The 24,488-nt window shown below is 44.0% G+C and overlaps 1 protein-coding gene across 5 annotated transcripts in view; it reads right to left on the bottom strand.

Annotated features, from left to right (window-relative positions):
* Snx24 (sorting nexin 24) overlaps positions 1-24,488 on the bottom strand; it is a 153,024-nt gene that overhangs the window by 43,626 nt on the left and 84,910 nt on the right. For 4 of the 5 annotated variants that reach the window (XM_076555250.1, XM_076555249.1, XM_076555248.1 and 1 more), the window contains 2 exons: positions 18,043-18,126; positions 5,835-5,939 (listed from right to left, as the gene is read on the bottom strand). In XM_076555250.1, the coding sequence (XP_076411365.1) occupies positions 5,835-5,939; positions 18,043-18,126 (189 nt within the window). Of the gene's footprint in view, positions 1-5,834; positions 5,940-18,042; positions 18,127-23,856; positions 23,935-24,488 lie in introns of all 5 variants that reach the window. The other variant, XM_076555247.1, reaches the window with a different exon arrangement.

The following is a 24,488-nucleotide window of genomic DNA, read 5'->3' as shown; positions in this document are numbered from 1 at the left end:
AGTAAAATTAACTTCAAAATAATCATGCCTCTAAACCTTAAACTAGAACATGTTCCCAACCTTTGAAACTCTAAATACTCAAAATCCTAGCAACTTACGTACAGAGCTGTTCGCCATTTTTGCCAAGAGGAGTGTAGGAGCCACTGCCTAGGAAATGGCTCATCAGGGAGCCAATCACAGTTCAGCTAGATCTAATCGGTTATTCCCAGCTCTCTCGGGATTAATCTACCATTCTCAGAATGTTTGAAACAAATAAAACTTAGGATGCCGCACAAGACTCAGAGAAAGACCCCTCAAAAGAACAGTTATAGCCGGTGGTGGTGGTGGTGGCGGTGGCGGTGGCGGTGGCGGCGATGGTGGCGCACGCCTTTAATCCCAGCACTTGGGAGGCAGAGGCAGGAGGATCTCTGTGAGTTCAAGGCCAGCCTGGTCTGCAGAGCGAAATCCAGGACAGGCACCAAAACTACACAGAGAAACCCTGTCTCGAAAAACAAAACAACAACAACAACAAACAAAAAAACCCAATCATTGCTAGCAGTACTTTTAAAACAAGGAGGAAACGGTGAAAGTATACCCTAAAAATGGCTCACAGCCATCAAGTAGGTATTTCTGGTCACTCAAGAGCCAAATGTCCAGTTTGTAAGTGGTTTATGAGAAGTGAATTCACAGGAACAGTCCGGTGTGGAGGAAGTGGCCAGGGAATGTTTGTGAGCAGGAAGGGCACTTGTACACATCGGTCGGTCAGAGAAGCCTGCAGGGAAAACAGCAGGGCAGCCCAGGGAATACCCTACGACACCCCACGCGCCTCTGAAGCAGGCCGGCCTGTTCCAGCAATTTCACGATCCAACAGGTGATAAGAGCAACAGTGTAGTGTCTGACGACAATTTCTATACAAAGACCCCGATGCCAGCATTTTAGAAGTAGTGCTTGCTCCTTAGTGGGGAAGGAGATTCGCTCACCACAGGCAGGATGCTTTCCTCAGGAGAATGAAGGAGCTTAAGCAAAGGGAAGCTAAGGGGCAGAAGAGGCACGGGGTGGTGCAGGCTTACTCCGGAGGAACGCGCCTTCGCAAGCACTCGGGATGGAAAGAGTAAAGGCCAGCACAGAAACTACTATTCCGGAACACCCCAACCTTCCAGGTTAAAAAGTTTAGATCACGATGCAGCCTCTGTGGGTGGGCCGACCTGGGCTGGAAGGTGCTGGAAGCTTGCCTTACTCCATGTGGGTGCCAGTATCTCAAACTGTGTACTTATCACCGGGGTTGAAATGCACTCCCTGCACCAATGGCCTCTTGGCTGCCAACTGGCAGACGGCCCTCGGAGGCACCTGCGGGACAATTGCCACACTTCCAGCACGCATGCCTTTCCTGAAGGCACACCCATTTCATGTGATGGCACAAGGGCTCTCTAGGAATTTTAATTTGAGAAGCAAACATGATTAAACAGTGGTGCGCTTCTGCAATGCCCCACACTTCTACAGCATGGAGGCCGAGGCAGCAGAATCCCAGGGAAGTTCTGGCGAGCCTGGAGTCTTCAGTGCAGCAGTCAAGAGAGGCCCTACCTCAAACAGGATTGGAGGCAAGGGCTGATGCCCGAAATCATCCCTTCACTTCTACATGTGTGCTGTGGCAAGCATGTGCCCTCATCCACATACACATCCACAAAAACAAATGTGGCTGGAGAGATGGCTCAGCAGTTAAGAGCACTGGCTGCTCTTCCAGAGGATCCAGGTTCATTTCCAGCACCCACGGGGTGGCTCACAACCATCTGTAGTTCCAGTCCCAGGGAATCTGATGCCCTTTTCTGGCCTCTGTGAATGTATCAGGCACAAAAGTTATGTATAGGCAAAGCACCCATATACTAAAATAAATGAATAATACATTTTTAAAAATCAACAAATAGATTTCTACTTCCAAGAAGATAGGAATTATCTTTCCTTATTCTTCCCACTTAATTCAACTGAAAACAGGCTGCGTCTATAAAACAAGCATAAGATTAGGAAGGGCTCAGGGAAGAGGGGGAAATTGAATAGACCACCAGGACCTGGGGAATGAACCCCATGGCTTCACATAAAGCTGAAAAATCAACAGCCAAAACAAAAGCCCACTCAAAACCCTGATTGTTATTGGAAGTTTCTACTCTTTTTGGGATCCACCACCCAGCTCCCAAATAAATTACTCAGAGGCTTATTCTTAATTATGAATGCCCAACCTTAGCTTGTATAATTAACTTAAAATTATCCCATCTACCTTTTGTCTCTGGGCTTTTCCATTCTCTTACTTCTGTAAATCTTACTCCTACTCCGTGGCTTGCTGTGTAGCTGGGTGGCTGGCCCCTGGAGTCCTCCTTCTTTTGTTCTTCCTTCTCTGGCTCCTCTTCCTTCCAAACCTCTCCTCCCAGATTTCTCCTCCTATTTGTCCTCTCTGCCTGCCAGCCCCACCCATCCTTTCTCCTGCCTCACTATTGGCCGTTCAGTTCTTTACTAGACCATCAGGTGTATTAGACAGGCACAGTAACACAGCTTCACAGAGTTAAACAAATGCAACATAAACAAAAGTAACACAACTTAAAATAATATTCCCCAACACACGTTCTCTAGCCAGAGTGCCACGATTACTGCCACCATGCTAGCCTTTCATGCTACTTCTATTTGATATGCTTACTTCGTCCCCTGCCCCTGCGAAGATGTGACACTCTTATCTGGAAATAGAGTAGCGTCTTTCCTCTCCCTCTCCCACTGTGTCCCTCTTCTCTCCCCGTCTCTCCTGGTTCTTGCAATGTTCCCAGGCTCATCTTGAACTCCTAGGTGTCTCAGCCTCCTCAACAGCTGGGACAGCTGGCATAAGCTGTCGGGTCCAACACAAGGTGGCTTTTGCAAATACACTGTGAAATGTTTCAAAGAAAGCTACCATTACAGATGCGCCAGAGCAACAGTAATTACCCTATGTCTCTGTATTTTTAAATAAGCTATATTATTTAAATTGATACCGATGCTCTCTCTAAATTATGGTTTAGAGATTAGTATGCTGTTCGCTTCTGAACAAAAGAACAGCTAAACCAAGTGTGGGCTTTCTTAATATGAAAAGAGCTCATATTAAGTAACAGGAAAATAAAATTCCACTCCAAGCCCTTTAACTTGGGAAGGTGACAAGGTTTCAGAGGCTCTCCGATCTCAGCCTTCCCATATTTAACCAAAAGAACAGCATGAGCCACCATAGGTAATATGTGGGGCTGCAATCACAGGTAACCAGTTGCCCTCCAGAAAAGAAGGGTCATTTGCCCTGACCTTGTCAAGAAACAGGCTGCCAGGGGTGACTATGGACTTTTTTTGACAGGCGGCAAATGAGCTGGAGTGGGTAATCTAGGCCCCTGTGGCCTTGGGAGCACCTCTTGGGGGCAGCAGTGTTTGGTCAGGCAATGGGCCAGGTCAGTGTCCTGCTGTGCAGCCCAGGCTGAGCTGACCTGCAGGATGGTAACTGAGGAGATGTGCTGGCGGCAGCTACCCCCTGGTCCTGGGGGTGAATCAGACTCTCCCTGGAGTTCGGCAGGCAGTGGAAGAAATAAGAACGCTGCCTATCTCATCAAGACATAAAATGTGAGAATTGTCCATAGCTAAGGATGTGCCCTTCACTTCTGGACCTCACGGCAACCTCCACCGAGCTCCCACTGCCAAAGGGAGAAGAAAGAGGCTCTCACTGGAGTCCTCGGGGTCCAGCCACTGAGTGACAGCAGCATGAATTTGAAACACGTAGCAGGAAGCAAGTCCTCTCAGCGACCACGTCTTTCAAGCCCCATCTCTGAGAATAGAAAATTCTAAGCTCAATTTAAGCATCATTGTAAGCTCCCCTCTGCGCCAGATGATTTTATCCACATATTTACACACGAAGCACAAACAACTTAAAATGTTTACACTGAGGGGTAATGGAAGTCATGTGTCAGTTGCAGTGAGGTGGGGTGGAGGGGGATCAAGCCTTCTTCAGAACTAAAGCCTGACGATATACAATATCTGGGGGAAATCTGGCCTACAAACGAAAGCGTGTTGTTTACCTATCCCATCTAATTACAGACAGCATGCTTTCTACCCTTTGCATATAATTTCCTAGGTCAATTTCTCTTGGTTTTTGGTCTGCTGTTTGCTCTCAAGTGTTGCCTGAAGCTATGGGATCCTGATAGCTCTATGCATAGGATCTCAGGGAAGGCCACCCGCATTCCTGGGATTTGCAATTTTCCCAGATTTGCGATTCCAGTTTCCTTTAGGCTCTCCCTCCCAGAGAGACAGCGAAGAATCCTTCCACCAAGCCTGAAGTCCAAGAGCAAAACCTCCTCAGCTCCTGCCTTTTCTGCCCCATCTGTCCTCCTTGAAGAGGGTAAAGACTAGGACACAAGAGAAGGTTGGGAACTGACACCTGGCATCATCCTTTCCACCAGGAAGGTGTCCTCCACTTTATCACTGGGCATCAGCCACCAGGGACTCAGACCCAGTCATCCACCAGAGCTCTGCATGGGGACAGGCACACAAGCTTCAGAGCTCCCAGATTCTCCCCTATGCAAGATCCACCCTGGAGTTAATAAAGCTTGAAGGGGCCTCAAGGACAACGAAGAAAGAACGTGGCTATGCTGCTAATTTCTCTAAGGCAATATCTTAGAAGGATCAATCTTAACTCTCACATGAAGTCTGGCTCTTCTGTCTTGTTTTATTTTTTTTGAGATAGGGTCTCCCTGTGCAGGCCAGGCAGGCCTTGGATTTCTGATTCTCTTGCCCAAACCTCCAAAGTGCTGGGATTATAGGTCTACCCAACATATTTGCATCCTTCTTTTTTGAAGCAGGATTCCTTTCCTCAACAAAGCTATGCTCACCTCCACATATCACTTCTCACATAGGACTAAATGGAGTGTATGTCTGACCCTTTGGGCCTGCTTGTCTCTGCACTTGCCCTGCCCAACTATGCACCTAATGAGGACTCCAAGGAATAGTCACCTAAGCCTTCAGGGGGGGGGGGTGAACTTCAGAGAAGTGGACGAACAGTGTCTTATTCTCTCTTTGCTTTCTCTGTCACTTGTGGGAAGGAGACTTTCATCTTAGCTCATCCAGTTCTGTTTGTCCTTCAAGGAGAAAGTAGAGAGCTTCCTGATGCATTTCTTCTAGACCAGTGCTTCTCAACCTTCCTAATGCTCTGACCCTTTAATACAGTTCCTCATGTTGTGGGGACCCCCAACCATACAATTATTTGTTACTACCTCTTAACTGTAACTTTGCTACTGTTATGAATCATAATGTAAACACATCTATGTTTTCCGATGGTCTTAAGCGACCCCTGTGAAAAGTTCATTCAACCCAAGGCGTCGTGACCCACAGGTTGAGAACCACTGCTCTAGACATCTATTCTAATTCTCAAAAAAGTTGGCATTGAGGGGGAAACTTCTATACAGCCTTGGTGGATTTTTACACATATCTGCCCCACTGAAGATTTATTTTCTCCCAGGACTCCAATTAGCACCTGAACATTTAAAACCCAAGGGTTGAGGAAACAGAATCATTTCATCTAAAACACAAAGTAATCAGTACAACAGCTGAATATAAAAATGGACAGATCATTTCAATAGCATTCTTCCAATGACACTAAATCTGCACTTACCCAATGCATAAACAACTTTAAACGGGAGCCAATAAAAGCTACGTGAACCAACCCATAGGCGTATCTGTCACCGAAAACAGCCGTATCTCAGGATCTCCGGCTGTTGGTCAGTATTTGGTGTCACACGCTCACATTCTGAGCCCAGAGAATGAGGCATTGACTGAGGCTCTGTGACACTGAAGATCTGAACATCTCTTACCTGTAAATATGTTTCCAGGCCTTGCCGCCGCTGTTCCAGGACTTTGGGGACCCAGTTCCTGACGTGCTTAGAAGGGATTTCTGGAGTCTTGATACATTTCTTAAGCTTCCAAGACAGAAGGGGAAAGATGCCTGTTAATCATAATAAAATCATCTGGAAGAAAGAAGAGCCAACTAAGCAAAAATAAACTATGGCTAAAATAAGCTGAAAAGTTTTCCCAAACATTTTTTAACTGAGGTGTCCTGATTGTTCAGACTTCAGGACACATGGGTTTTATGTTTGATAGTTGTTATGATGAGTATTTCAGATTTAAATGAGTTTTTTTCTGAATTAAAAGTCTAGCACTTGCCGGGCGGTGGTGGCGCACGCCTTTAATCCCAGCACTCGGGAGGCAGAGGCAGGCGGATCTCTGTGAGGTCGAGGCCAGCCTGGGCTACCGAGTGAGTTCCAGGAAAGGCGCAAAGCTACACACACAAGAGAAACCCTGTCTTGAACCCCCCCCCCCAAAAAAAAGTCTAGCACTTGAGCTAAAAGGAAAGTAAGATAGTTTCAAAAGTCAATGTATTTCATAAGCAATATTAATGCAAGTTTTAAAATCTAGTTTTCTAACTAAAGAAAAAGTCCTTCCACATATACTTTTCACATATGAAAAGAGAACAACGTATGGTCATTTCTGACCATTGTCCCCCAAAATGTCACATGAACTGGAGCACAACACTCAGAGAGGCTCTTGAAATTTCTGAAATAAAGTGAATTTTAAAATACAGAAAAAGGCTAGTCCTTCCAAAAATTCAGAGAAGCAGATGCAAGCTCTACTCTTGCAAACTAAAGGGCAGTTTTGAGTTAGAACATCTAGGCAGTCCTTTCAGGGGGTGACACTAAAAAAAAAAAAAAAAAATTCTGGGGCTGGAGAGATGGCTCAGTTGTTAAGACCCCCGGCTGTTCCTCCAAGGGACCACCAGTATTTGACTCCCAGCACCCACATAGTGTCTCACAACTATCTGTTACCCCAATTCCAGGGTTCTGGACACCTTCCTCTGACCTCTTCAAGCACCAGGCATACAAGTGGTACACAGACATACGTGTAAGCAAAACACCCAAATGCATAAAATAAAATAAAATAAAATAAAATAAAATAAAATAAAATAAAATAAAATAAAAGCTTATTTTTCAGAAGAGCTATTCAAAGTTAAGTTAGAACTGCTTTGGTATGCAAAATAAGATCCATCTCCAAGGAGTGCCATGCCCTAAACCTGGAGTGTTTCCCTGTACAGCTACAGCAAAAGGGATTTTCTTCCGGTTTGGTGAAATTATTGATTTAATAACAGGGAGACTGTCCTGGGTTATCTGGGCAGGTTCAATGCAACCATGAGAACCTTACAAGAGGCCAGAGGTTAAAAAAGTATGGAGCATGGTGGTGCATACCTATAATCTCAGCACTCAGAAGGCTAAGGCAGGAAGATGACAATTTGGAGGGTATCCTGGGCTACAAAGAAAGATTCTGTGTCAAGGCAGAAATGTAACTCAGGTTATAGCACTTGCTTAGCATGTACAGTCCCTTGGGTTTAATTAATCACCAGGACCTAAAAATACAAATTTATACAAAAAATACAAAATGTAATAAATTATGTCATTTAAAAAAAAAGTCCTAAATAGGTGTCTATCTCTCGATGATGGCCTCAGTAGCCTCTAGAAGCCTGACACATCTGCTCAGGGCTTCTAGAACCTGCCAGGGCATCTAAAAGGGCTGCAGCTCTGTTGACCAACTGAGTTTTAGCCTGGTTAAATTGATTTTGGACTCTGAAACCTCAAGCAACATGAGAGAATAAATCTATACAGCTTTAAGCTACTAAATTTATAGTACTGTGTTGTAAGTAACCTCTACAATTGGATAAGCCCCACCATCTTAACTCAGATCTTGAAGACCTACTAACGTGGCCCCTTTGCAAAACCCACCGATTAAATCTGTGTAGCCAAAAACACAATAAGCTTTCTTTTAACATTTAAGAACATGTTCACCAGTGACCACTCTAGCCTGAACCTTATGGACACTATGAGAAAGGGACATTTCAAACAGTAGCCCTTCAATGGCTGAGTCCATGCTTGCCTCCTCTCTCTCTCTCTCTCTCTCTCTATATATATATATATATATATATATATATATATATATAGTGATATATTGTGTATATATTGTGTATATATATGTATATATATATAACTGTGATAATTGTGTGTGTATATATATATGTGCAATTCCCAATCTATGCTTCTTACCAACAGAACAAGTAGGAAAGGAGTTACACAACCTCCTGGACACAGCTGCCTGGAGATCTATAAGCCTGGCTGGAGCCTGAGGTCATTGGAGACTCCCAGAGGAAGACTGGCTCCAAAGAGAAATAACAGAGGGACATTGGATAGTGCTGTGAAACAATCCTTTTCTATACTATGAATATTTATTATTCTCATTGGTTAATAAGAAGCTGACAGGCTGGTAGCTGGGCAGAAAAGCCAAACTGAGGATGAGGGGAAGGAGGGCAGAGTTAGGAGAGACACCATCCAGCCAGCCACCAAGCAAGCAGGACATGTAAAAATGAGGTAACAAGCCATGAGCCATGTGGCAAAGCATAAATAGAAATATGGGTTAATTTAAGAGTTAGCTAGTAACAAGCCTGAGATACTGGCCAAGCATTTATAATTCATATTCAGCCTCCAAGTCAGTTATTTGGGACCAGGCTGTCGGGACAGAATAGGACTTAGAATTTGTTCAAACATATTACTCTTCTGCCAGTTAGAGAAAAGAAGTTGATCACTTTTCAATCTTTTGGATTGAAAGTGTGGAGAAAGGAGTTCTGGAGACAGCAAAGGGCCCCAGAAGATGACTATGAACAGCCATGGGCTCCTCCTCCTTGTGCCTTGGCGCTAGGAACATACCTGCCCCAACTGGAAACCAATGGTCTTAGGGTGCCATTGCTGTGATAATAATAAACACCAGGACCAAAAGCAACTTGGGGAGGGAAAGCTTTATTTCATCTTACATCTTGTAGTTCATCATCCAGGGAAGTCAGGGCAGGAACCTGGGGACAGGAATCAATGAAGGGGCCATGAAAGAGTGCTACTTACTGGCTTGCTCCCCACAGATTGCTCAGCCTGCTTTCTTACGTCATCCAGAACCATGTGCCAAGGGCAGCACTATCCATAGTAACATGGGCCCTTCCACATCAATCACCAATCAAAAAAAAAAAAAAATGTCCTACAGACTTGCCTATAGGCCAATACATGGAGGTATTTTCTCAACTAAGAGTCCTTCCTCACAGATGACCCTAGATTCTGTCAAGTTGACATTAAAACTAGCCAGCACACCAACAATAAACAAGTTAATGGAGTATGTGAAAGTGGTAGCACTGGAAATTGGGGATGGGGTGGGGTGGCAGGGAGAAGGCCTGTATGAGGCAGTAATGTCTGAGGCATGACCTGAGTCCTGTTTGGAGGAAGTCACGTGAGCAGCCCAAGGAACATGACTAGGGTAGAGTCAGCAATAGAAAGGGAGAGTCAGGCCTTCGGTGCTCAAAGCCAACAAGGAGAGCTGGACCCTCAGAGGAGGCAACACCATATACTTCAGTGCCTTGTGGGCCATGGCAGGGATTTGGATATCATTTTAAAGGAGAGGTAAATTGATGATTTCAACCAAAGTGCCATGACCTAACCTTTACTTTGGAGGGGACATGCTGGGTTCAATGAACAAGAAAGACAGCATGGGGATAGGGGTGGAGCTAACAGACCAGTTCAGTGCCTGAAGAAAGCTAGGCAAGAGGTGATGGTCTTGACCACATGTGCAGGTGGTGAATGTGGGCAGGTGTGGGGGGCTGTGGGCGTGCAAAGTAGATCTGATCATCATGGCTCTGGGGCAGACATTCAGGTTGAGACCTCCTCTGGCAGCTATTCTGATTAACTGCCTGTCATTTAATGAACAGTGTCATAATGTCAGGTGTGAGCTCGATGGCTGTATTAGAGTTCTCTAGAGGAAAAGAACTGATAGAATTAATGTGGCCGTGATCCAGCCAGTCCAACAATGGCTGTCCATCAGTGAAAAATCCAGGAATCTATTAGTTGTTCAGCTCATGAGGCTGGATGTCTCGGCTTGTCTTCAGTGCATGCCGGAATCCTGAAGAAGTAGGCTCGAATGCCATTGAAGGAATGGATGTGCCAACAAGAGTGATGGCAAGCAGGCAAAGAGCAAGGGCTTCCTTCTCCCATGTCTTTATATAGGCGGGCACCAAAAAGGTGCAGCCCACATGAAAGGTGGGTCTTCCCACTTCTAATGGTTTAATTAAGAAAAAGCCCTCATAGGTGTACTCAGCCACTTGGGTTTTAGTTAATTCCAGATGTGGTCAAGTAGACAACCAAGAATGGCCATCATACTGCCCAATCTACTAGTTATTCCCCAAATCTACGGTTCCTGGGTGCTCCAGGATGCAAAAACTCCTGGGTTTTGGTGAATGAAAAACCCACTCCCTACCTCCACCCCCCGCTGTGTGTAACAATGTGATGCATCCTGGTCATAGGGAGGTAAGCCGAGGTGTCAATCCAACCGGAAGAAGGGCTCTTTCTCAGAGGTCGTGAAGAGAGGGAAGTTCTTCCACTCTACAGAAATAGCCTATGGATGGAACCAGCCCGGACACCTTTGACCATGAGGCAGAAGCCATGTGGTGTTGGTGATGGTAAAGTAACAGGAACCTGGTCACTTCCGTGGAAGAACAACAAAATCCCATCTGCTACTGTCACCACTGCTTTGCATTTATAACCACTGTCATATTTAATCCCCTGTGAATAGGGGAAAATGTCATTCAGAGTGCAACATGTTAAACCTAAAAACCTTGATTTCCTAAGTTCCCTTAGCATCACGGTGGTCACGTGACACCGTTGTTAATTAAAGTGCAGCACAAGTCTACTGGGTAGAACTTCCGTTTTCCCAGAAAGATCGCAGGATTTGTTCCTGCTAGACGTGTGAAGCGAGGCCTGAGGTGGCTGCAGCTGTGTTATAATCAGAAAGTGAAAGTCACAACTTTAGGACAATGGACACTGAGGCTGGCTCCATCCCCTGGGCTGCCTGCCTTTAGTTTCCTAAGGATAACAACAATAAATCTCTTACTTACTTAAGAAAGCCAGTTAAGGTTCTATGATGTACAACCTTAGACACTCCTAACATAGAGGAATCAACTGTTGAGATTGGAGAGTTTAAGCTAGAGATGCCTCTAGGTGTCCATGTGTGAGCAAGCATACAGAATTCTGTAAGCCTAAGAGTCTGAAGACTGTAGATAGCGTTTACAGACATAGAACTAAATCATATTACGTTGAGAATGAAGTCCTAACCCAGCAGAAGGGCTATGGCGGGCAGAATGCACATATCGGCCCGATGGTGTTTACAACCTACCTAACTCCTCCCACGTGGGGGTGGGCAAACCTGTGATTTCAGTGGGACAGTCACTTCCATGGTTGCCTGGCTGTACACCACGGCCTTAGCAGACTGATGGCTTTGAGGAAGTGGCCAGGGCTTGAGGGGGTCCTCTAGCAGCTAAGAGCTGCCCCTGGTCAACAGTCAGCAATAAAAGACGTCGTCACTCCTGCAGATTCAGGCAGAAGGCTGCCCGAGCGAGTGTAGATGTGGACTTAAGCCTAGGACAGGATCACGGCATGGCCGTCCTTGATCACAGACAGTAAGACTGACGCCTGACCCAGGGGGACTCTGAAATAACTGGGACTTGAAGATTTGTGTCTCGGCTGGTTTATTATGCTGCAGTGGAATACTGGGAGGGTCAGCCCTGAGGGGCAGGTAGTGAGTGAGGACGAGGTGAGGCGCTATCCCACAGGAGTGTTTCAAAGAGGGGGCAAGAGGAGGCAAGGTGGCTGTGCGAGCCTTCAGCCTGACTTCGACCCCCCACAAAAGCTCTGCCGGCTGTCTCCTCTCCAGTTCTTCTCTTTGCATCTTGATGACACAGCACTGAAAAGATCTTTCCTTTTTGTTTACATGAGGGGGGACTGAGGGAGCCGATCAGCATGACGCACTTGGAGGTGAGCAAGCATTTAGATGAGAGACAACGCCAAGACAGTATGTTTCCAGTAGGGCTCAGCTGCTTGCAAGATAAATACTCCTTGTCTTCTTCATCTGATGATTAACTGTCCTGCTACGCAGCATCCGGGCAAAGGACTTTTCTGATGTGAGTAGATAAGTGACACACACACACACACACACACACACACACACACACACACACACACACACACCCCTTTTCAGTGTGTGGCCATTCCCGTTTCCTTTTTACATTGTTAGAACTCATTGAAAGTTTATTACAGATAGAAAAGACCTATCAGCATACGAAGTGGCCATTCCCTTTCCCTTTTTACATGTTGGAACTCTGTTACACTGTTATATCAGTAGAACTCTGTTACACTGTTATACCTTTTACATTGCTAGACCTCTGTTACACTGTTCACATTCTTAGAACTCTGTTACATTGTTATACTTTTTAACCTTGTTAGAACTCTGTTAAGCTATTACATTTTTTACATCTTTAGAACTCTGTTACACTGTTACACTTTTTACATCATTAGAACCCTGTTACACTGTTATACTTTTAAATCGGTAGAACTCTGTTACATTGTTACTGTTTCTGTAGTGTTAGAACTCTGTTACAAACAAAAAAAGATCCACCAGCATGTGAAGCGGAGAGAAAAACCTATTTTTCCACAGAAATACTTTTATGGAGGAGAGGAATAAAAAGAATGGAAACAAAAGCATCTAAACAATCAGAGATGTTTGGGGAGAAAGAGATAACCCTTCCCGTATACTATCACCCCAGTTTTCTCGAGGTTCCTTCAGGGATGGCGCATGGGTACTGTTCTCCCGGTTTGATCCCATACAGCAGTGTTGTGGTTCATCTGAAATGTATACTTCATTAAATTGGATAGAAGAGAAGGCAATATTTGACTGAAACCCAAAGGAGGCAATAACAAAGAATGAGGATAGTTAATTTGAAAATGAACCAGCCCCATATTTCACTGAAAACGTTATGAACAAAAGGGTGGGCTGGAACGGACAGAAAACAGCTGGGGAGGCATGAAGAATAAAATATGCTCAGAAGTTTGCAGTGTAGGGAAGAGTTTCTTGTCATGCATGAGGTTGGGGCCTAGGTCAGGCCAGCTCTTTGCAAGCATGGCCGTGGAAAGTGTGGAAAGTGATGAGTTACTTGGCAGGAGTAGAGGTGACTGGGGCATGGGGCTGGGCCCTTCACATACTTAGAGACTGACCCATCACAAGAGCCACAGGGGACACCTTGTTACGAAGAACAGGACAGAGTCTTGCTTTCTGTGAGGGGGGAATCTCTCACCCCCTTCCTCATCTTAGCAGAGTAGAAGCTACAAAGGAACCGGGATTAGAGGGACCTGGGGTCAAATCTCCAGCGCCATAAACATTCACACCAGAACACACGTGACGTTCCCCAATACCCCATATACCAGATAATCAACCCTGTGGAAAATACAAAGGATAAGACATGGGGGAGGGGGAGACACAGCAACACACACATGGAATTGTAGCGTGTGGGTGGATCATGAGTTTTCAGACAACCTGGAACCCAGCTGGAGATAGGGGATAACTAAGTTTGAATTGTGTTAAGATATAATTAAGTAGAAAGGTCTATGTTAAATGGAATGGGAGTTTCCGGGGGGGGGGGGGTGGGGGGGGGGAGATTAGAAAGCAGGCTGCTGGCACTGAGGAACTTGAAGGTCCTGCTTTGTTTTTAACACACAGACAGATAATGGGCCTACAGACTGACAAAGACAGGGATGTGCGGGCCGATTCAGGACGTGCTTGGGTGTGGCTAACACGAACTTTTCTTAAGAGAAGCAGCAGAAAGAGGGTTGGCCAGTAGATGGCTGGGAATGAACAGCGTGATGATGCCTTCAAAGACACATGAGAACCCCTAATCCCCAGACCCCAGGAGTGGTAGTCCTGCCCAGAAAGGGGCTTGACAGGTGTGATTTCGATGAAGGATGTCGCTATGGGACAGCTCTCCTGGATTAACACTGGGATGGGCCCAATGGTACCTCAAAGGGGAGAGGAACGACAAAGTTCGGAGAGAGGAGTGTGGAGACAGGAAATGACAAGGAAGGCAGACGCAGGAAGGGTGGCGACTGCCAGCTGCTGGGAGCTACAAGAGGCAGAAAATGGGCTCTCCTGTGGGAACGCAGCCCTGTCCACCCACTTAGCACAAGATAATAAATGGGCCTTGTTTTAAGTTGCCGTTTTTGTTGTTATTTGTTACACTGGTTTGAGAACACTGTCCCAGGAGTCACTGTCTGTGACACAATAGACAATTCAAGCCCACATCAGAGAGCGCGGGAGAAAGGTCTAGAAATGCAGCGAAAGGCAAACTGACACACAGTAGAGAAAAGGTAAGAAGATGAAGAGCAGACTGCTGACACAGTATAAAACAGCACCACTCTGAGTGACAGAGAAAAACCAAGGGGTGCAGACTGCAGCAATGTGGAAGAATGAATTGACAGGGCCTAGTGGCGTTCTGGAAAATTCAGGTAAAAGAAAGGTCAGAAGGACCTTCAGCATTCAGAACCTTGAGCTGCTTAGTTCTAAGCCTCATGGTTGTATGGTAGGGGGTATGGTGGTGTGTGTGTGTGTGTGTGTGTGTGTGTGTGTGGTGGAGGACTGTATCTGAGTGACATCTTTAAAAATATAATTCACAGTAGGAATCTCAACCTCCAGGGAGCATAAGATGCTCTAGGGAACTGACCTAAGATGCAGATCACCAGGCTCCATTACACAGGCTAGTAAGCAAATTCCAGGGCCCTAGTAAATGAGAAAGCACAGAAATAGAATAACTAAAAGGAAAAGAAAAAAAAAAAAGATGTGCACATAAATGAACTCAAAAAGCATCACTTTATGCAAGGGAAGATGTCTGCTTCCTAAGTCAACAACTTTCAGAGTGATGATGTCCAAAGCAGATGAGATGCTGCAAGCCTTAAACAGTCCTTTTTGCTTTGTAATACATGCCAGGGGATTAAAAAAATATATACACCCATATCCTTTGACAGAGAAGTGCTCCTTTTGGTAATATAACTTGCTGTGCAGGATTTGTTTTTAAAAACCCAAGAAAGAAAACAGTAATCACATTAGAGTACTAGAAGCTGAGTCCGGATGTGCAGGTGACAGTGGGAGACTCCTCTTGTCCCCACTCAAACTGGCTGGAAGACTTAGCTGTAATTCTAGCACTTGGGAGGCCGAGGCAGGAGGATCACAGTAAGTTCAAAGCCAGCCTGGGCTATGGTGAATTTGAGAAGAAAATAATGAGTATACAGGGGGAAAAAAATCAAAATTAAGGGTCTATCTTGGTGTTAGAGCAGTCTCCGGCATGCAAAGGCCCTGGGGTTTGGCTCCAGCAACTCCTTCATCACCACCCAAACAAGAAGAGCAAAGAAAAATATGACTTTTATGGAAAAACACATGACTTTTATAAAGACAGAAAAATTCTGAGAAAGGTTTAAAAATACAATTCCCAACGCTAACTAGACAAGCTCAAATAGTTAGTTCCTCAACATTAGCAAGAACAATCAACAAGGAGGCATTTGTGCGTCTGCAGGACATGAAGAAGAGCTATGATTCGACCTCGGTGAAGGGATGGAGTGCTTAGGAACAGCTCACACGCTATTTTGGAGTCAACTTAGGTGTACCTGCCAAAACTTCTCATCGAGAGAGCAGACTACAAAATGTAAGAAAAACCAAGACAGGCACGCACGGATCAGATGTCAGAAACTGTGGTGATAAGCAGGCGTTTCCAGGAAATTCAATGGCGGAAGATGATATACGTACAGTGAGAGGCAGGCATTTAGTGAACTGTCATCTCCTGTCACAAAATTCACACATGGAAATCGAGGGTAGCAAAGGCACAGTTAATGGATGAGGCTGCCTAGTGGGAAGCGGCGCGGTCAAGTTTGTGGGAGGCACTCTGCCGACTCTTACCCGCGACGGCGCTTCTGAGCAGTTGTGTAGTTACGATGACAGACTGACATGAACCTTTATATCCCACCAGTGTGTACATTTGCCTTCTGGCCTTACCTTTCCACCAATCCTAACCCCGCAGTGGCTCTCCCCTCTCTATGGTGCACAGACAGCACACTCCAACAGCCTGCCCCTCCCCCAAAACCGTGATCTCCACGTCCCTATAAGGATGGCTCGAACTCTGTAACAGAGATTTGAGAATCACTGCTCTGTTTACTCTAACAAGCTTCATTATGGAAAACTGGTTAAAGTTAATAATGGAACAGCAGAAATGGAAAGAATAAGTCCTACAAAGTACAGGAATTTTTTTTTTTTTTTTTTGACAATGCTTGATTGCTGAGGACAGAGGGAAATTGTCCTAGAGCAGGGTGTGAGCAAGCCAGGCTGCACACAAGCAGAGTCTGGGGGCTGCCCCATGGACAGGGCCAGCCTAATTGGCAGTCACCCTGCTGTGTCTGTTATGGAGTCAGTCCCCTGGTATCTGGAGAGCTCAGCTGGGCTGTGCTGCTCATGGAGTACTTCATGCTGACCTAGTAGGTTAGGAAGGGGCTTGCACCTGACAAGCTGCCCAGCCAGACTGGCAGGGAGAAGCTGGGTGCGGGTGGAGAGAGATCTGGTCTCAACCTCCTGTAGGGACTTAGCTCACCAGGTACCTGGCAGAATTTGCTCCTAAAACCAAACAAAAAAGAATCCCACCAGGAAGAGGGGACCCAAATTTTGTGTTTCTCTCTGAGGTCCCTGAGGCTGGTGCTTTTTAAAACGAGTCTCCTGGCAACACCTGATGGAAATCTGTAGGCACTTGCATGGTTTCTCTGGGAGGAAACCTGAACTTGATGAAATTCTAATTGGAGAATTAAATTCATTTAATTAAATGGTTTGCTACCCTAACAGAAAAGCTTAGAGCATCTTTGAACAGAAGCGAGGGAGTGGGCTGGTGGTGCACACCAAGCCCAGCACTCAGGAGGAGGGGCAGAGGGGGAGCTCTGAGTTCTAAGCCAGCCAGAATTACACAGTGAGAGTGTCTAAAATTAAACAATCAGACAACAGGGAAACAGGTTCACTAATCTTTCGATTTAGACTTAATTCTCTACTCTCTAATTAACATGGAAAAAAACTTTTTACAAAGTTCTAAAGGCCTTTTAATCCAGAATCAACACATTCTGACATTCTTATGCAGTGATGTGTCCCAGGAAAATTGCATAGACATTAAAAAGCATAAAACTAAAAGACTCTCTAACTTAACCCATTCCTAGCTTCTTGGCCAACTATCTAATCATGGCATGCATCCTATGCATGCATGTGTTTCATATGTGTGTATATACATTCATAAATATATGATACACTCCTGGACACAGATATGTAAAAGAAAAATGATAAATTTGAACTGATTCATCATTTGTGATTTTCTTCCAGGAAATTTCACTAGGTATTTCAAGCTACTATAAAAAACTTAGCACCCACAAAATTTATAATTTATAAACCACAAAAAATTAAGCTTGTTTTAGAGATTTATTTTTTAACGTATTCATTTTCAATTCATTAGTGACCATTTCTTCCTGAAAGTCAGTTACTTCTTTTGCATTTCTGTTCCTTTGACCTGTGACTTTGAAATGGACCCCAGAGCTACAGCATCCATCATTCTGGTATAGTCGCTCTCCACTACTCATAGGACAGCTGTGGATGGGGAGCCTCTTTTCCATGTACCCCATATGAACACACATGTATACATACACAAGCTTGTCCAGGTACACAACATTTAAGTTGAGTTTAATGAATTCCTCCCTGCATAGTGATTTCTTGTGTTTCCTTTCTTTTTGTAAAGAGCATCAAATGCATTTCTTGGACAGAAGAGGGTGTTGATCTTACTCATTATAAACCTTTAATAGTTGATGCGATGTACTGTAACAGCTTACTGCTTCTGATTTGTAGATGCAAACAACTGTAACAGGAAACCCACTTATTTAAAAACAAACACCAAATACACCGATTGGACAATCTATTTTGAAAAGAAATCAGTGCCGTTATAAAGAAACTACGTGCAGAGCCGACAGCAATGTTCTGAAGAACATAGGATGGAGTCTTTACATTATACCATGGGCCACGCAGAGAAAAGGAGAAAAACATAAAACCAAAGATTACCTTTTTGTGCAAGGCATGGAACTCGCTGTACCTTTTCTCAACAAAGTGTTTTCTTCCATTCATTAGCACCTCTATTTTAAACACCTAAGGAAAAAAATTAAAGAGATTAATTCCGTTAGTTCAAAACCCTCAATTGTCGATGTGGTAAGTTTGTGATCGTGATATATTTCATCCCTTTAATTACAGAAGCCGATTCTCCCCAAACCCAGAAGGCTCAGGAGACCCTGACCCAACAGCCCTGATTAATGAGCGCTCGAACCAAACGCTCACTCGCTCACTGCAGCATTCTCCAAGAATGCGTCTACAGACGGGAAACTTCCATGCACGGAAATGCTAATTCACTTTTTATGCAGAGACTATCCTTCCCTTGAAATGACTTCATCAAATGACTATGATAGCACAGAGCTGATCATGTGCTGCAAGAGCTAGACCCCCGAGGACTCGGCCACACGGCACCCTGACTGGGTACTCTGAGGAAGGCAGTCTGTCATCTGAGACAATCATGCAAACGGCAGTGAATTTTAGGTTAATTTCTTCCTAACCTGCATATTCATCTCTAGTCTCAGCTGGGCTTATCCTGCTGTTTGCAAAACAGGGCAAAGGCAGGGAGGGCTCATTTTCCCTGCGTGACATGAGTGACAGCCTGTGCTCCCACTTCCAGAGGGTGGAAAGGCCAGATGCAGAGGTGCTCCTGGCGCACTAATTAGTAGGCACTAACATGACATTTTCTGGATTCTTGGGTCAGTGGGTCAAGACTGGAAACAGGGCTGAGAAGTATGGCGAGATGCTCATGAAAATATGAGGCTCGGCTCCGGGAGGGAGGGGTGCCTGGCAGGACATAAAGAGCTATCGCTATTCCAGCCTCTGTCTTACCCGTTCCGCTAAGTGAGAGATGAGAGAATATTGGCAAGCTTGAGTTCTGATTTTAATCAACCCTTTGGAAAAGAACAGAGGACATCTACATCTTAGAGTAAAAGAAAAAACAACTTTCATCCAAAATATACTGTGTATTCATATTTAACATGGGACATAAAAGGGTCTATAAATATGAAAATAGAGCCCGATGGCTCTGTATTCTACTTTGTGTTTACATAACTATTGTATTTACCGTCAAACATAAATACTGCCTGTACTTTTGTGTGTCTCTGAAGTATATATTCTTCCACTACAAGGCTGCTCAGTTAAAGAAACCTGTTTTGTTTTTAATTTACTAGAAAAAATTTTATCAATTTAACCAATTTCATATTAACATTTCATTTCTTCCTTAATACTTTTCTTTAGTGATTTAAGGAAAACATTTCCTTCTAAAATATACATATGCTTCAAACTCATATATATATATATATATATATATATATCCAATGCTTCTTAGAAAAAATATTGTTTACTAATTTAACAAAGAAAATAATCCTTCTTGCAAGATCCTGTCTGAAAGAGAACTAAGAAGATATTTCCAGAAACAGATGACAAGAGGCAGGCAGCTTCAACGGGGTGTGTGTGTGTGTGGGGGGGGGGGGTCTGAGCGTCAAGTCCCTGATTTGATCAAAACAATGTGGCGACAATAAGTAGTTCCCATCTGCTGAGCTGATAAAACTGCTCCAGGTCTGATTACTTGGGGCTGCATCACAACAGCCCTTTTAATTGGCTGAAGTAAGGTTCAATCTACTGGGTCCCCCTCAGACAGTCCCGTTTGAAGGCCATGGGTAAGACACTAGCTGCCTCAGGGAACATCATCCCTGCCCAAGATGGCTCTGTCTCCAAGTTCTACAGTTACTCTTCACCAACACCAAGTTCACAATGGAGGCAGAGTGGAGAAGACACCAATACAAGGGAAGTTCATAACAAGTGTTAACCCGATTACATTGCCATGGAAAATACATAACTTGCCCTGCGCTGCTACGATTTTCTTCCCTTCTGGGTTCTGGGCAAACATCTTAGAAAGGAAGCAGTATACCAGGATGAAGTCAGTTCAGTACATTTTCTTATTATTGCTGCTACAGAGAAAACCCTTCGCTCACTTTGCTGTCCTGGAAAAGTTCTGGTGTAGAAACCACTCCAGGGTGCCAGTGACATCTCAGGACTCATGAAACTGTCTGGAGGGCACCAGGACAGTGCCTGGCATTCAGCTGTTAACTCAGGTGACAGATTCACAAAGGGTCTACAGTGGTCCTGGGGTTTGTTCTGGGCTCTGGGATTCAGTCCTGAAAAGACACAGGCCTGGCCTCAAAGGAGCTGAGATCCTGAGCCATGAGTGAAGTGGACAACGCATCTGTGCACAAGCCACATGGTGTCCATCCAGACATGCTCGGTGTCCACAGAACAGCAAGTCAGACATGGAGCTTGACAGAAGGGCTCCCTGAGGGCAGAGGCGGGGGAAAAGGTATCCGAGAGTTAATATTTTTAGGAACTTTCAAAATATGGCAGCCCACAGCAAGATAAAATTCTGTTTCGTACCCAACTGAAGAGCAGCAGGAAATACAACTTACAAGGAGAAGAGAAAACAATGAGAGACACTGATTCATAAAAGACACACGACTAGCGGACAAAAGCATTCACTCGCGTTATTGTTATGAAGGAATTTCTTACTTTCAAGATCCAGGATAACTGTTGAATGCAGATGGGGATGCCATGACAGAAAACCCAAACTACGGGTGTTGTAGAATATTATTTTAACTGGGCAAAGATGTGCTACATTTGCTTATGCTGCAGAATAATACCTTAACTATGTAAAGGTGTGTTACATGCGTGTGTGCTGCATTTGTTTAATGATGCAAGGATGTGTGTTTAATTATGTAAAGATGTGTTGCATCTGTTTCACCTTGCCTGCCTGAGGCACTTGACTGGTCTAATAAAGAGCCCAATGGCCAATAAGAAGGCAGAGAAAGGATGGGCAGGGCTGCCAGGCAGAGAGAATAAATAAGAGGAGAAATCCAAGCTCAAGGGAGACACCTGGGGCCAGAAGCCAGGCAGATGCCAGACAGACAGACACAGAGAAGCAGTGAAAGTAAGATATACAGAAGTAAGAAAGGTAATAAGCCCTGAGGCAAAAGGTAGATAAAGAGAAACAGGTTAATTTAAGTTAAAAAGAGCTAGCCAGAAATGTGCCTAAGCTAGGCTGAGCATTGAAAATGAATAATAAAAATATGTCTCTGTATCATGATTTGGGAGATGGTTGGTGGCCCCAAAAAGAAAGCCTGGTACATACAGGCATGGGGCTGTTTGATGAAATCATTAACAAATGTAATGAAAAATACACTGGATATAGCGAATAACAGACTAGTCATTGAAGAAGAAAAGGCTAGCCAGGCAGTGGTGGTACATGCCTTTAATCCCAGGACTTGGGAGACAGAGCCAGACAGAGCTCTGAGTTTGAAGCCAGCCTTGTCCACAGAGTGAGTTCTACACAGAGAAACCCTGTGTAGAACCTGCTTTGTTTGAAAATCAAAAAAACAACCCCCCCCAAAAAAAAGAGGTGGGAGAAGAGGAAGACAAGTAAGAAGAAGGAGGAGGCCAGTGAGCTTAGTGTTGAGAATCTAGCAATAGAAACTATCCAACACGAAACAGACATGAGAGAGGAAAAAAAAAAACCCTAAAAACAAAAACAAAAAACCAGCATCAGGGAACTATGTGTGCGATAACTAAATAGAAAATGTACCTATAAACTGAAGTCCCCAGAGATTTGGAAAATGAAGGATAGGGAGTAAGGCAAATTATATTATATTCAAAGAAACCATGGCTGTTCCCTACCCCAATTTAATGGAACAGATAAACTCACAAATCCAATCCCAGCACTAGGGAGGCAAAGGCAGATCTCTGTGAGTTCAAGGCCAGCCTGGTCTACAGAATGAGTTCCAGGACAGCCAGGGCTGTTACATAGAGAAACCCTGTCTCGAAAAACCAAAAAAAGAAAAAAAAAAAAAAGTATTTGACTCGCATAGGAGACTTGTCTAAATCTTTACCAATCCCAGGAGGCACCTTAACCACCCTCTACAATCTATACACATACTAACTCCACATGCACACAGAAATTGCTCTAGGCATATAAAAAATTACAACAATGTATAGAATGCATCTCAAATATTTTTATTTATTGGTATATTTTGACATCAGTCATTTTCTGGTGGCTACAAAGTACTCCTGTTTTGATGTAATTATGCTATATTCCTGTACATGATATAGCTGCACCAACATTATTTAACTGGGGTTTTAAGGTGAACATTGGATTATTTGTTGTCTTGTTATATATTTATTCATAGAGAGTGTCCTTGTACCCAGGCATGGCTGTACAAGCATAAATGAACCCATACAAGAAACTACCAAAACTTAACCAGACTTACCCTCAAGTTTCCTAAGGGAACCAGGACAAGGAAAACCTTGTCCGTCCCAATCAATGCTGGCCAACAGTCACTTTGCCTATCTAATGAGTAAAACGAGAATTACTTTGGTATATCTTGATAAAGCGTATGGTATTTTCTTATGTAAACCATACAAAGTATATGGTTTCTATTTTAACTGTCTCACATAAAGCTGCACAAAAGCCCAATCTACTAGCTCAACTTTCTACTTCATCTTTCCCTCAGAGATTTCTAGAAATTCTGCTACGGAGGACAAGGAAAGCTGCATAAAGTTCAATTAAAAAATACTAAAGTTTCTACTAAGAATACAAATTATTTTACTCATTGATCAAATTTTAGCTACAGTTCTAGAAACATTAGTGACTCAATGGTCTCCAAATTGAAAAATAAATGTATTTCCTTCAAGGGAAGTTTCCGTTTCCTAAGTGTAGCATTCATAACATGGCAGAGCCGTGTATGTGTGTGTGTGTGTGTGTGTGTGTGTGTGTGTGTGTGTGTGTGTGTGTGACTATCTTTGAAATTATACTGGAAGTCAATGATAAAATATTTCAAAATGGGCTGGAGAGATGGCTCAGCAGTTAAGAGCACTGGCTGCTCTTTCAGAGGTTCTGAGTTCAATTCCCAGCAACCACATGGTGGCTCACAACCATCTATAGTGGGATCAGATGCCCTCTTCTGGCATGCAGGTATCCATGCAGAGCACTCATACATAAAAAAATATAAATAAATGAAATATTAAAAATATTTTAAAATGTTAGTCTACACTTAAAATTTTAAAGATTTATTTGTGTGTGTGTGTGTGTGTGTGTGTGTGTGTGTGTGTGTATGTGTCTGTCTGTCTACCTGTCTGAATATAGTTAAGTGTACAATATACATGCAGTTCATGGGTACGCCAGAAGAGGGCATCAGATCCACTGGAAGTGGAGTTACAGGTGGTTCTGAATAGTCTGATGTAGGTATTGGGAAACAAACCCAGGCCCTCAGCAAGAATAACAAGTGCTCTAAATCACTGAGCCATCTCTCCAGCCCTGCACCCAAGCTTTGCAAAGTATATCTGTCCCTCTTTCTCTGTTATTGTAATAAGATATCCTGGGAAAAGCAATTTAAAGGAGAAAGGATTTATTTGGCTCAGAATTCTATTTTACAGTCCTTCAGGTCAGGGAAGTCACTGAATGCAACAAGAGCTTGAGAGAATTGGTCACACTATATTACAATCAAGAACAGAGAGGAGCCGGGGTGTGTTGGGAGGGGGAGGGATGGTGGCACACGCCTTTAATCTCAGCACTCGGGAGGCAGAGCCAGGTGGATCTCTGTGAGTTCGAGGCCAGCCTCGGCTACAGAGTGAGTTCCAGGACAGGCTCCAAAGCTACACAGAGAAACCCTGTCTCAAAAAACCAAAATAAATAAATAAATAAACAAACAAAGAACAGAGAGGAAAGCTGGGCATGGTGGTGTATACCTTTAATCCTAACACTCGTCAGTTCAAGGCCAGTCTGATCTACAAAGACAGCTCCAAGACAACATAGCGAGACACTGTCTAAAAAAACAAAAACAAAAAAGCAAAATGAACCTCCAAACAACAGCAAAACAGAGAAGATGAATACACACTAGTGCTCAGTTCACTTTCCCCATTCTTACACATTCTATCATCTGCCTAGGGAATGTTGCTACCCACAGTGGGCATGTCTTCCCACCTCAATTAACACAATCAAGAGAAATTCCCCACAGATAAACCCAAAACACATCACCTCCAATCAAAGAAAAAAAAATGCTTATATCAGACTAAAAACATCTAATAAACAATTCAAGCCTCTGCCAAGAAGAGATTTGGGTTCTGTCTATGGTACGAGCTGTCCCTCTGACGGAGAGAACAAGAATTAAGAGTCAAGGAAGCTTATGAAACTTAAGAGACTCACGTTCTTACAACTAAGCTCACAAACTCCTTGGTTCAACAAGCTAGATTTAGGTGGAATTGATTCTTTGATCTGCTGTAGTGTCCTATCTGGATGGAGGGGTAGATCCTTATTCATATTTCCCTAGGAAATCACACAACATATAGACATATACTTTTAAGTGAAATGTTCCTTTAGT

This window comes from Peromyscus maniculatus, chromosome 19 (assembly GCF_049852395.1).
Source record: "Peromyscus maniculatus bairdii isolate BWxNUB_F1_BW_parent chromosome 19, HU_Pman_BW_mat_3.1, whole genome shotgun sequence".
Lineage (NCBI taxonomy): Eukaryota > Metazoa > Chordata > Mammalia > Rodentia > Cricetidae > Peromyscus > Peromyscus maniculatus.
The sequence above is the reverse complement of the archived record's forward strand: the minus strand, read 5'-3'. Positions and strand labels throughout refer to the sequence as shown.